General features: G+C 41.4%; 1 protein-coding gene and 1 long non-coding RNA gene across 5 annotated transcripts in view; one reads left to right on the forward strand and one right to left on the reverse strand.

The window, feature by feature from the left end:
- The window catches only part of MAP3K7 (mitogen-activated protein kinase kinase kinase 7), a 46,001-nt gene extending 33,633 nt beyond the window's left edge, over positions 1 to 12,368 (reverse strand). For 3 of the 4 annotated variants that reach the window (XM_017824900.1, XM_017824892.1, XM_017824882.1), the window contains exons 1-2: positions 11,876 to 12,058; positions 510 to 620 (exon numbers count right to left, since the gene is read on the reverse strand). In XM_017824900.1, the coding sequence (XP_017680389.1) occupies positions 510 to 620; positions 11,876 to 11,965 (201 nt within the window). In that variant the 5' untranslated portion in view covers positions 11,966 to 12,058. Of the gene's footprint in view, positions 1 to 509; positions 621 to 11,875 lie in introns of all 4 variants that reach the window. The other variant, XM_017824874.1, reaches the window with a different exon arrangement.
- LOC108502217 overlaps positions 11,603 to 14,243 on the forward strand; it is a 51,653-nt gene continuing 49,012 nt past the window's right edge. The window contains exon 1 of the long non-coding RNA XR_001876377.1: positions 11,603 to 11,713. This is a non-coding gene — a long non-coding RNA (uncharacterized LOC108502217). The remainder of the gene's footprint in view (positions 11,714 to 14,243) is intronic.

Consider the following 14,243-nt stretch of genomic DNA (forward strand, 5'->3'; position numbering starts at 1 on the left):
TTCTGAAGAAGTAGACACGAATGAAAACAGTGACTGCCTTTAAATGAGTTACAGGTAGCAATATATGTAAGAAAAAATAACGAAATTATTAGAACTGCTGATAAAACTCAGAAACAGTTTCAAGTATGGACCTGATTGTATTGAAGAACCTATGCTGTAGCCCCTGAAGTGTTAATTAGCTTCAAGACTTTGGTGGGTATTTCAGTTGCACCCTGATTCCAGACTGGGACAGAATCTAGGAACTGGCATTTCCCCAATTGTGTGCCCTTCTCTCTCTCCTCCTTGCCTTCCAGTTTTTTATGAGAAGCAAAGTAAAGAAGCTGCAATGTTCTCTCACAGGTCTCCTGTTCTGCAAGACAAGGGGTCCAGGCCTGAACTGCGTACCACAGGCTGCATTTATCTTTTAATAGACTTTAGTACTTTAAATAGCTTTTAGTACACTAAATGCATCCATGAATTTAAGAAAACAAGCTCTACCAAACCCGGTATTTCCATCAAACTTACTGTACCTCTACAATGAAGGCTTTTCTTTCAGATTCACTTTCTATTTGTTTAATGGCTACATCTTTAGCTCGCCATTTTGCCTTGCAGACCACACCAAAGGCTCCTCTTCCAACAACCTAGAACAAAATATGAAACACGAGTTAAAACTTGAAATGGTTTGCTGCGCAGGACTTTGCAAATGAAAAGAAATTTAACTTTGAAAACTGAAGACACACAGGCTCAAGTTGTGCCAGTGATTGAATACTATGGCATCAAAGCATAACTGGTGCTTAGCTAAGCTTCCTCCAAAGATCATTTATAGAAGAATTGGAAAACACACAATTTACAAAAAATTGCAAACAAAACAATTTATTATTAACATTCAGTACCAGTATTTCAGAAAAATATGATCTCCATTATTTCAAACAAGATTTGCTCAGAAGAAAATTAGAGGAACGACAGAAAACTTATTTATTTAGATTTGACCAGTGAAGTTATATCTATTTGCTGCATTCCTTTATTCTTGTTAGGAACAGGAATGTAAAGTTCTGAATTTCAAATGCATACATAAACAACACATACATACTCATGGCTATGATGAAGTCGGGATGAGGTGTTCAGTGTGCTCAAAGTTATGCTTTCATTTTCCCCAGAGATGACTCAATAGTGTGAGAACAGTAAATTCTCCTGCAAGTCCTCCAAAGAAGCACAGTGTCTGTATAAACTAAGCTTTCTCTATTTCTGTTGCTTTCTAGCTTATTTGGAATTAATATTGCCCAAAAATATAAAAAAACCAGACAAGAGTCATAACTCTTCATTGTAACTTCACAGAAGCAGTAGTAGCAGCTTCTGCATACCATGTTATTCAAGAAACCTTTACCCTTTGCTGTGAAGGAGCTCCAATGCCACCATTGTTTAGAGCAGCTCTTTGAAACCAAGCATAGAAACGAGAGCAAGATAGAGAGAAGTGTCCTTTTTTCTATGATGTCACTTTTAGTAACTGCTGAGTTACAAACGACAGTAAACTTAACTTTTACTTCCTTTAATCGTGTTCTTCAGGGGAAAAATGGCAACACACAGAAAAAAAGACATGCACGTGAGATGTAAAGTTGAAATGAGAGCATCATCAAAACTGTGACTCCAACTGCTAAGGGAAAGCACGGACAAGCAAGTTGTTACAAAAGAAAGGTGGTGAGAAGGAGAAAATGTAAGGCACACAAAGGCACAGAAGCAGTTAAGGAAAAGCAGCTCATCCAAATCTAAAAAATTCAAGGCAGGGCATATGAAAAGGAGGGGAGGGAAGAAGAGACAAGGGGCTAAGTCAGCTGGTCTTGGATTCCTATTTGGCCCTCGCAACCTTTCTTCACTGTTGGTTTTAACAGCACTCTGTGCTTGTGTTCCTAGTCCTTGATTGCAAGTAATATCATATGTATCCTAAGGAACAAAGCAGATGCTTTTAATGAAACAAACATGTTTCTGAGAGGTGAATGGGAAGGGATGGGAAAGGAAGGGAAATAGGGACAGGGTGAAGTGCAAGCATTGACAAATATGATTATCATAGCAGTTTATTATGGCAGAATTTAACTTGACTGTCTTCCTTAAATGGGCAAAGCACAAACAAGAATATTCTTTTCAATGGAAAAACACACTGCCTAAAATTACAAAGCTCTTCACTAGAAAGTCATAGTTATTTATAATTTTACCCAATAAAAAATGTGAAATATTCTTGATGGGGGGGTATTAAAAATGTATACAATAGATTAGAGGATCTACAAAATTTTCAAACATAATATTGCATCCACATTATAAACACTACACCAATTCTTATGGGTTCACTGGTAAATTCACTTTTTCTTAACAGGATGGTTTCTTTAAAGAAAAGCGTGATTTGTAGGAGATTAGTGAATAACCACATATTCCCAGTGCTGAAACAATGCAAACTGCCTGCTGCCCATAGACTTATCCTCTGAGGAAACTACATTCAACCTTTCTTTTTTTCGAGATGCCCTTCAATACAGCAGCAATTCAGATCATAAATTAAGAGTGCTGATAGAGAGAAGGTAACTCAGTAGCCAGGAATGTACGAGCACCAGACTACTTGTCAAGGCTTCATATGAGAGTAAACTAACTACCGCTTACATAAACTGTGCTTGGGCTAGGTTCTTACTAAATGCTTTCCTAATAAATAAATAAATAGATAAATAAATAAATAGTGAAACTGATTTCCCTTGGGAATGGGGTGGAAAAGGCTGCAGGTGCATAACTCAAGACCTGATAAACTATCATGATGAATACAAGGAAGTCTCAATCAAGACCTCAATTTGAAGAGAGTAAAAATATAAATAATAAAAAAAAATCAAGATCTTGCATTAAGAAAGATGAGAAAAGGGAAATTATGCTCAATCTTTTTGAAAGGTTACACATGGATATGAGAGATGGCTGCCCAGAAATGGTGAGCAATGGCGTTTTCTTCTTCTGGTTTCCTTATTACACAAAATACTATTCTTCTATTATACATTGCAGTACATACTTAGCCTTCAAGGAGTTCCTGCCTTCTCACCTTTACACTCCACAACAGTGGCTCACAGACTGAGTCTGCCACAAGATATTCGCAGGAGATAGACAGGACATGCCCCATTCTGTCCCATGTCAAAAAGGGACCAGTTGATTGTAACCTCCTCCCCTAGCTACAGGGCCTTGACTCTTCTCCTGATGTAACACACACCAACTATTTTCTTACAGTCCACAACTGAGGTCTGAAACACCAGGCCATGCAAATGATAGTTGAGCAGCCTACGAAAATAGTACATATAAACAAATTGGAAATAATGAGTCACTGGAAGACACACAAGTCCCAAATAGTCTCCCTTGGTATTTCCTTTTCTCTCTCAGACCACTTTTTGAACAAAACTGCCTAAATAAAATAAAATTTGAATAGAATTTCTTGGCAGTGGCGGGCCCCCCACCTTCTACTGGCACAAGAGAGTTGTGCATTACAACCTCTTTACCCACCTCACGCAGTGTGTGACCAGATCTGTGGTAAAAGAAAAATCAGTTGGTGTGTGTGCCATAAGTCTACACTTCACAGAAATGCTGATTTAGTGAGCACGTAAAAGTCCATCGTGCAAGCACACGTAGCTCAGCAGCCTGCTCACACCTGGGAAGTACTAGGGACAGTTAAGGAGAGAAGGATGCCACAGAGCAGCTTGGGCAGGATGAAGCATACTGGCAGCAACAACACAGTACATTATGAATGAATCCAAACTAGGTTACCCAAGTAATTGGAAAGAACTCTCCCCTCCATATAACGCATATAAGGAATTCTCCTAAGTGGGTACAGTTGGCCTGTGAGACTTCTTTCAGAAGGTTCCTTTTCTTAACGTACCTTTTCCCATACTTTCAGTTTTCAACTACGACTCTGTAACATTTAATCCAGTGACAGAGACAAAAAAATGCTATTTGAAAACAGTACATATATGTCAGTTAAAAGACTGGTCTTGGATACATATGATATAATTTAATGAAGCAATTTAACTTTTTTTTACTTAGCCTGAATCATTTACAATAGTTTGTGATTTATCAGGCTTATTATTTACTACATAAATTTTTATAAACAAAATATATATTTATTTTTCACATGAATAACAAAAAAAAAGCCCAACTATATCTTGCATTTGATTCCATGTGGTTAAATTCAGTTCATAAGTCAATATAAATCCATGATTGCCAGTTTAATCCTGAGAATTGTTATAAGTATTTCCAGTTAATATACTAAAGAAATCATTACTTTTCAATGTTGATGTATTTTTTAATAACATTTCTACTAAATGAAGAAACTAACAACATCAAGTACATGTCATGTTTTACACTGTGCCATGAATGTCACAATACTTGGGCTTTAATTGAAAAGTGGAATAAATTCCAAGGATCAGATGCATTTTAAGAAGTCCCACTGATAACTGGAAAAAAATAATTAAAAAAAAAATCAGTGTCTAGCACCAAGAGGAAGAGTTTACCAGGCAATCTAAATCTTAATTACATAACAGAAAGCTGCGAGAGACCATCAGGTATGTAAATTTTATGGTTGGTGAAAACAGGTTGATAAATGACTGTGCAGTCAAGGTTTCATAACAATTTATCAGTGACTTGGTGCCTGCTTAGGCAGAGGGTTGAACTTGAGAAGAGGACACGAATGCAGTGAGTATTTACCTAGGATACAGGGAAAACAGAAGAGCCAATCCTCCATTAAAACAGCTCAGCCTCTTGGACAGCAGATGAAAGGAGTAACTGTCAGAAGCAATGACAGATCTGATACAAACTGAAGCTTGCCATATGTGAAAGCCCAGTATATTTTTCCTAATTAATCTGGAAAAAGTACCTTACGCATAGTAAAAAACCCCTTTATAATCAACAGAATGCAGCTTGTGGTGGATTCCATTTACTTATCATTTTCTTCCCTTAAGTTTACGCTGAACTTATTCTTTAAAGGAGTGAGTCTTAGGTTTTGTCAGAACTGTTTAAACACCACCTAGTTTCCTTCAACACCGTGTGCTGGAACTAAGTAACTTAATAGCACAGGAGGGAGGCGCTGCCTGAACTTCAGTTTCTTCATGCTCATTCCTTCTTGTCCCCTGCTGTTGGTGCCACACCATATGTTTGGGCACTAGTGCATATTCGGAATTATATGAAGCACAGTTAATGGAATTATTGACACAACAAATCAATAAACAGCAGTTGATCTGTAGCACCGCGTATGTTTGGAAAATGATCTAAAAATAAACACATTCTTTTGGTAAAAGGTTTTGTCCCTCTAAATATCTTCTGGGAGAAAAAAGGAAAATATAGGGCAGATGACTTGTTTAGAAATAGAACAAGAGTGCTTCTACTTTTCCCACAGAAGAGAACCAAGTTTGTTGAGAACCGCTGAGTACATGACACAAACACATTTTAAAACGGAAGAAATTCTTAAAGAGCTTTAAAGATTGAAAAGTATATCTATTCTTCTCCCTATAAAATTTATACCACTGGAAAGTTATGTTTTCCTGTACGGCAAAGTGACATGGTGAAGTACAGTGCCACTTGCATGTTTTCCAGATAATGTATTTAGAGTCTTATTTAAAGAATATGAACCATACAAGAGCCCTGGAATAAGCATTACCTCTGTCTCTGTGTACAAATAGTATCAAATGCTGTACATAAACAAAGATACATGATACTGACTTCGAAGTATGTAGACTATACTGATTGCTAAGTTATGTAGACTAGAAATCATGCAGGAAATAGAGACTGAAGATATGTTAAGACCTTAAGGATGTATTTTGTCCTCAGGGATGTGACCAATAATTTCCCCTCCCCCAGTAAAGCAAGAAAAATGCATCTCTCTTTACTCAGATGCACCATAATCTCCTATCAAATGCCAAAACTTTGGAAGAATTAATTTCAATTTTGCATTAACTTCAGAGGTTTCTGAAAAACATAAAGATGCAAAGTTTTTGTCTCTGTCCATGAAGTTTCCATGTAAGGTAGCTTTGCATGCTGGATACCTAGTGCTTTTCTTTCTAAAAAAAACTTGCGGGATATATAACACTGCAATAAAATATAATAGCTCCCTGGTTAGCAGATGTAGTATTCTTTGGAGAACTGACTTCATAATTTGCGGTATCTATGGTGTGACATATTTGTTTATGATTTTGGGAGGCAAGACAAGCAGTTAAAAAAACCCAACAACAGAAAGTCAACCTGCTTCCAAACAGACAGCAGGTTCTAAATTATCTTTAATATCTATGTTGCTTTCCTTACTGGTATATTTGCAAATGAAAGGCTTATGAAAACTGAACTTTTGGATCCCTAAAGCTTCAGACACTACGCAAGACAGAGTGGAAAAAAAAGAAATGTTCTACAATGCATTGTAAAAACAGAATCACATTTTTAAATTCAGTTGCTTCTATTCTTTCTAAGAGAGCTCCAGCAGTACCAATACAGCATACTAATATTTTCAGTTTTTCACACATCTGCCCATATGATACAGGGAACATAGAATAAAAAAAAAATACCAAAAGAAGCCATGAACAACAGTTTACAGCTCCTAAAAATATATGCCTACACTTTCTATCATTCATTCAACCAGCCTCAAATTCCAACTTTTGTTCCTCTGACTGTCCTATGCTTTATTAAGTAGGTTGAAGCAAAGCGGCCCTGTGCCACAAATGACTGTGGCCAATACCAAGTGACTGGCAGCACTTTTAGGAAGGAGTTCACATCTGCCAATTCTTACAACTATGTTCTTTGATTTATTAAGTTTATTTGGAGTAATGCTGACCCAATTCTAAATGTTGCCTTCCCTTTCTTGGATTCACATAGCAACGAAAAAAAACCCAAATTCCCTCTGCTTCCCCACCCCCAAAACCCCTGTAAGCAATCCTTCCAATTTTAAGTAAACTAAGTCATTTAGTTTAGATTTAGTTTCCAAGTTTCAACTTTTAAGTTACGCAAAACACTATAGGAAAAATATATCCCTTAATGATGTTTTAGCATGAATCAATTTGTTCTGTTACAGCAGCCCAGACAGCAGATTCTAGTTTTAGACATAAAATGTTGAGTACTCAGGGTGAAGGACTCCAACAGGAGCTGGGCTTGCTGAGCTGGCGCCGTCTAAAATTACTGGTCTTTGAAAAACAAATAATCATTCTACAGTCGGTCAAATACTGCTAGAATCCACTGGGTGCGATAAACAAGGGACATGTGAAACTTGTTCTGTTTTAGTTTTTTCCTTGGGGAAAGGCATTGGACAGGGAACTTCATTATTATCTCATAAATACACATCTCGCGTTCATCACTGAAATAGAAAAGCCTGTGAAGTTTCTTTCCCATGTGCTCTTTAGGAGGGTAAAATATAAGTTTATTTTACAGGACAGACACAAACTGATTCATTGAATATATCTGCTATATATCTGCATGTGTAGAAATAAATGTAAAGTCTCACATTAACAGTCTCACTAGCTTTTCAGCCATCCTCTGACTCACTGCACACTGAATTTCATTCACATGAAATCGGTGTTGTGTAACTTCAGGTATAAATTCACACCCCAGAATGAAGAGAATCTTCCACTGGTGTAACAAAACGAAATTTAAATATTGACTTGAATTAAATCAGGAATTTATTTAGAGTAAAATCAGAGAAAATATTGGCATGTTTTCACCATGTACTAATTTTTTGCCTTTGCTTTTAGGATACTCATCTTAGCACCTTGAAGTCTTATTTACTGAATAAGGTTGAGAAACATGATTGACTTCAAATGAATTCTTAACTACCACCCTTGGCTCTTGAGCACCAATCCTTTTGTACTCATGAAATACCCAAGAACACTGTTCAGATCTCAAATTGCACCTGCAGTTCTTGTCCAAACTTCTTACAATTTTGCAGATCAGTATTCTACAACTACCTGTCTATCTCACATTGGTCTTTTTAGCCACCAGAGCGCTTGTAGCAAATGTGGGTAGAGCCCTTCCCAAATCTTCGTTTGCGAAGCCTAGCCATGAATCATGATTCTACAACTGGACGTGATCTCCCAGGACATAAAAACAACGGAGGTAGAAACAACTCCATGTTCAGCAGCAGCTTATGCATATCAGCTTTTCCTTGTAGTGTAATGGACATAACCAGTCACCACACCTCATGAACTTCTGAAAGTTAAGTGCTATAAAAGGGAGCAAAACCTAGTTGTCTCACTGTATTGCTCATTCTCTTGCCTCTGAATGGCTTTGCTCCATAATTGTAAGGAACACATGCAGTTCTCAGCACACTACTCAGTTAATGAAATTATTCAACTGTGTGAATGTGTCATAAATTGCATCTCCTTAGTTGCTGGGACCTTAAGCAGGTTTTCTAAAATAAATACTTACAAGTTTAGCTTTCCATCTTTAAGAAAACATTACCATAATTCCCTTAGAATTAACTACTGTTGCCCTAGCATATTGTTGAAAATAAATATCAGTGTAGACTGCAATATACCAGCAGTATTCAAATGACAGTTTTCAAATAATTTACACTTCCATGCTGTTCAAAAGTAACTTGCAACTGCACAAATATAGCAATGGTTTTCAACCTGGCTAAATCAGCCAGTGGCTGGGCAGAACCACAGCATACATGACCAGACATGTACCTTTGGCTGTGCGATCCAAGGCATACACAACATCATGTGATGAAGTCGACATTTTGGTCATGTATGGCACTGTTATCCAGTGACATAATGGAGGAAGGGCTGTGGAATTTTCAGGAAAGACTAGCAGGGAGCAGGTTGCCAGAACAATTCAAAACCAAAGTCTGTTGCCTAGATGTGGAAGCTCCTCTGGGAAGAAGAGACAGGAGTATTTAGGCTAGATTTAAACATGAGATTTTAAAATAAGGCTATTAGGCTTGTTATTGTTACCTTGATTTCAGTTATATTAGGTTTTATTTGTTCCGTTTCTAATGATTTGTCTATCTAATACCTAAAAACTTGCAAGGACATTCCCACAGACAAAAACTTGCATGGTAAAATAGGGAACATTTCGGCTGAACGCAATTGTTATGTTGTTTATACCCTTCTTGTTTTGAAGATGCTCCTACTGTGCCATATCAATTTTTATTTGACTCCAACTCATTCATAATTGTCTCTACATTTTACTTCATTTTAAGAACTTGAAAAAACAAAAAGGCAGCCTGAAGCTGGAGACACGTTTAACAGGGGGGAAGTAACACAGACTATATGTGCATGGTAGCTAATGCAAAATATGGTATATTTTTTTATATTATCCAGTAGAGTTCAGGCAAATCTAAATAAAAGTGCACTTACAGATCTCACATTTATTAGCAAGGACTCAGGGCCTGCAAGTATTCCAGAACTTCAATATCTATTAATAAACCAGTGGCAGAGTGGGACTGCTATCTGCTGACAAGACAGACTCGATAATACAACAGCAAAGCTATGATTATAAAAGCATTTGAGTTTCCAGTGTAGATCTCTTGACACTCCATTTTGAAACACCTGAAGTTTGCCAAGCATAAATCTGACCATTTTGAGTCACTACAGCCATTTAGAAATCCTTGAAAACTTCCGAGCCTGAAGTGAGAGCACAGAAAATCCTCAGAAAGGATGTATGTTTTGTTATGACTGCAAAGTTGACTACTTCCACTGAAACTGCATCTTGAGTAAGAGGTGAACACCCACACCTGAGAAAAGCAAGGTCTAAGTATGCTCTCCAATTCATCTGTTTTACAGTAAAGTAGGTCTTATTTCTTCCTCTGTGCAATGACATTTAGACTGTTCAGCACAAGGAATCTCTACTGCCTGTAAGAACTTCTGGTAGGACAGGTATACTGAATGTAACTTAAAATGCTATGCCAGCTGTCATCAGATTTTTCACAGAGACAACACATTATCAGAGTTCTCCTGCTTATGCCACGAGTTTTGTCATTTCCAACAGAGATACTACTTTGAGAATAATGCAACAGTCACATTAAAGAAATTCTTACTTAGGCATCATCTGTACATACATTTTTGTGCATAGTCCTGTCTCTGCAGGTGCTAGGCATGTGTGTGAGATGCAGACAAGCTCCCAATGCCAAACCTTAGAATGATAAAACTCGAGCCACACACTGTGCAAGTCCACACTTCCTATACGTAAAACAGCAGTATAATCCTTGTTAACAACCTTCCCAAGGGTGTTGTGAGGAGTAACGATTTGTATAGTTCTTTACTAATTCCAAGTGCTATGTCTAAGATAGCAGATGTGCTGCTCACCTCTGTGAGCCATCCCTGGGCACCGTTTTATGATGGATAAATTCTTACCCACTGAAATTTTCTTCTTTGGGTGAGAAAAGCCATTTCTCCCAAAACATGTGATTTGATCACTGTCTATCAGTAAGTGTTGCAAAAAGGTTGGCAAAAATACAGAACAGTTAAATGCATAAAGGGAAGCGGACCAATTAGACTTAAAGAGACAAAAGTCTTTATGATTGCCATATTCATAGAAAGGGATAAAGGTAATCTTTTGGAAGATATTGTATTCAGAGAACTTCCAGTGCCTACTATGGTGAAAGCCAAAATTACCATAAAACACTAATACAGCTCAAAGTGCCCTGCTGTTCTATGGAAACATTATAGATTTTATGTTCTGTGAACTCTCCCCAGCCCATGTGAGCCCAGCATGATAATTATGAACAAACCAGGATCTAGCAAACTACTTTAAAAATGTGAGACACAGGTCGTCATACCTCTAACAGCTACTACACAAAACTAAATTCACTTCCACATAAACTTGTTTAGAAAATGAGGGCAATTATTACTGAAAGGGAGAGATGTTAATCTACAAATAAAAGCACAGAGACTGTTTCAGCAGTCTTCAATGCCTGTTAGGTCCAGACTCTACAAGCTGACCTCACCAAATTCATTATAGGTCCACATGAGGCAACTTTTCTTGCAGAGAACTTAGCAGTGGAGGAAGGAAAAAAAAATCAATAGCAGCAATATTTTTGTGTGATTTTAAGCGTTAAACGAACATTGTAATATACATACATACTACTGAGCCCTTTAGTAAAGCATGCAAACTATTCCAGATCACACACATCCTAATTTCACAGGAAACCCAGACAGACAACAGGTACATCTGAAATTCTGTACTTTATCCATTCCATTTAAGCCCCAAAGAATTTAAGGCAACAGTTTTACTGTGAAACTTTCTACAGAAGAAAAACTTGCTTTCAACTGTGTTATACATTAAGTGAATGTCACTTCCCGGGTCACATATCCAGGTCAGAAATGAAATGTTACATATTCATGAGTGCAACATCATTAGCCTGCGTTAAGAAAAAAAACCCTGTTCATCCTTGCAGCTTATAGAGCTGTAAATTTAGGAAACCATTAACAGTGGTATGATGATTATACGTGCAATGGTGGCAGAAGGCAAAAGAAGGGGCATACAGAAATAGAGATCCGAAAGAAACATCAGAATTAAGAGTTCCCTCTTGTGACAGCGCCTGACAACAGTGTTTGCCACCCATACTAAAGTGGGTGGCAAAATGGGCGGCGAAATTTTAACTCTCGAATAAATCTATCTCGCTTAAATAAAACCCCACAGTAAAACCCCAGGGCTGGCAGAAGTAAGTTGGCACGTCCAATCCCAGCCAGACCGCCTTTGTTCGCCGGTGCCAGCCGCTGCAGCATCCAGGGGAGCACAGAACCCCGGCCAGGTACACGGGGGGGTCCCAGGAAGCACCCGGGGAGCCCCCGCGACCCCTCCCGCGGCTGTGGGACGGCGCCGAGCAGGGGAACACCGGGGGCGCTCGGAGGGGCCAGGCTGGCCGCGCCCGGAGAGCGAGGGGTGTGCGAGGGGCGGCGGGGCCCTCACTCACCTCTTCCACCTCGATCTCTTTGTAGTCGATTTCTTCGAAGTTGAGGACCGGGGGGGTTTCAATCATTTCAGCGGAGGCGGCAGCGGACATGCCTCCTCTTTCACCGCGGGGAGGAGAGGCCCGGGCCGGGCCTACGCGAGGATCTGCCACCGGGCAGCCGAGGGCCGGGGCTACGCGGGGCGCGGCGGCGGCTCCGGGCGCAGGTGGGGGCGGGCCTGGCCGAGGCGCCGCCGGGGCCGCATCCGCGTTGGCCGCGGGGCTCAGTGGCGGCAGGCAGAGGCCCCGGCGCCGCCGCTGCGCATCCCGCGCCTGCCCGCACCCCCGCGGGGCGCCGCGCCGGCGGCCCTAGGCCACGGCCTCTGCTCGGGAGCCGCCTCGGCCGCGCGTCCCCGGCGGAGAGAAGGCGGCGCCCCCGGGGCCGCAGCCGGGCGCCTCCGCCAGCCCCAGCGGCGGCAGCGGGCGAGGGGGCCGCGGCGGGGTGGGAGAGCCGCTCACAGCAGCGCCGCGGCCGCCGCTGACATCAGAGCCGCTTCCTGCTGCCCGGCCGGGGAGGGTGGGACGGAGGGAGGGAGCGCCGGGTGGGGGCGGGCAGGGAAGCGCCAGCCCCGGCGGCTCCTCGGGCGGCCGCGGCGGGGCCACGGCCTGGCGGCGGCACCGCCCCCGCCCTGCCGCCCGCCGCCGCCAGGGGGAGCAGCCGCGGCCCGGGCCCGCTTCCTTTGCCTGCCGCCTGCCGGGAGCCGCCGGAGAGTCGGGGGCGCGGCGACGGGGCGGCGGGCGGCCCATCCCCGAGGCGGCCCGGACGTGGCCGTCTGGGGGGCGGGTTTCGTCTGGCGCTGGGGAGCAGAGTCTGGCCAGGCTCCCCAGGCTGCGGGGTTACTGCCGTGCGAGTGCGGAGCCTCACGCCTTTTCTCTGTATATACACCGTTTCCCTATATATACACCTTTTCCCTATATATACACACCTTTTCCTATCTATATATACCTTTTCCCTACACACACAGAGACACACGCACACACATATACATGTACGCATACGCATATTTCTCCAAGGGAAGAGATATCCTGTGGGGCACACGAACCTTGGGACCAGCGCAGCCTTGGGCAGCATGTGCTCTTCAGCGGCGCTTTCCAAGGGGAAGTCTTGTGTGTGGGATGGTGGCTGTGGAGCGCGAGGTGATTAAGCAATTGATGTAAACACATAGCAATAAAGGGATGAATGTGTGCGTTAGCCGCGCCATCTCTATTCTACAACTAAAGGGATTTTCACTCAACCCACTCTTTCCCAGGGCTAGCTCCTGCTTCCCCTTTTGGCTGGAGCAGCGCATCAATGTTTTGGTAGTAAATATCCCAGGCTGACGCTTGAGGCGGTCCCCGGTGTGAAATCAATGCTGGGATGAGTGAACAGAGCTGCTGTGTTCCACTGAAACAGCTGTGCTTCATTTTGATATGTTTAGCCTTGGGGCTATATATAAAAAGTTATGTTATTGTATAATACTATTAATAGTATGAAATTTTAGTAGATCTAGTAAGCTTTCCTAGATCTTCCTCTGCTAGCGTGCTGGCGAATGTCCGTACCTCACAAGGAAATCTCATAAATGTCGATGGATCTGGTTTGCAGAGCTAGCTGGAGAAAGATATTTCAGCAATTAAGTGGGAAAGAAAAGATCAAGGATGAATATGGGCAGTGGCTTAATGTCATGGTGGGTTAATTGCTGTTAGAAAAGCTCAAAGTTAAAGTACCTCTGTCAGAGCTGCTGCACTTTGTGACAGGTTGCCATTACAGGTTGTTTGCTCCCCTCTCGCATTTTTCTGTCAGTTTTTGTAATTGGTCCAGGATTTTCAGATGTGTAGCAATCCAGAAATCCTAGACAAGCAGTCACGGTACAAGAACATGTTGACTGTGTTGCGTGCAAGGTATAACTAGTACGCAAAGCCGGTTAGGTTGGTGCAATTACACTGCCCTAGCGATCTGTGTGTGCGTGGGGAGCAGACTCAGATCCTCAATGTGCTGAGTTCCTGTTGCTTTTTTATTTTCTGATATGGTTTGATGTAGAAAGATCTAAAGAGTTTCCTGTTCTACATGGAAAGTTTCCAGGTACCACAAAATCTGACTAATATCTGCTTCATGTGCCAGTGGGGTTGTTCAGAGCCTCTAGTTTCTCGGGTTGTTTATAGGTTTGGATGTTCATGTTGACTCTGTTGCTCTCTAGATATGTAGTCTCTAGATGATTTGGACCTAGCACCCCCTTATACCCGGAGGTGCATTTGAGTTTCATTTTCTTAAAAGCCACCATTTGTACACATCTTGGTCATGCTGTGACAAAGAGTCATGAAGTACCATGTTTATACCTAGACCTGACAACTTCTT

The sequence above is a fragment of the Lepidothrix coronata genome, unplaced genomic scaffold (genome assembly GCF_001604755.1).
Source record: "Lepidothrix coronata isolate B3197 unplaced genomic scaffold, Lepidothrix_coronata-1.0 Scaffold4, whole genome shotgun sequence".
In the NCBI taxonomy this organism is placed as follows: domain Eukaryota; kingdom Metazoa; phylum Chordata; class Aves; order Passeriformes; family Pipridae; genus Lepidothrix; species Lepidothrix coronata.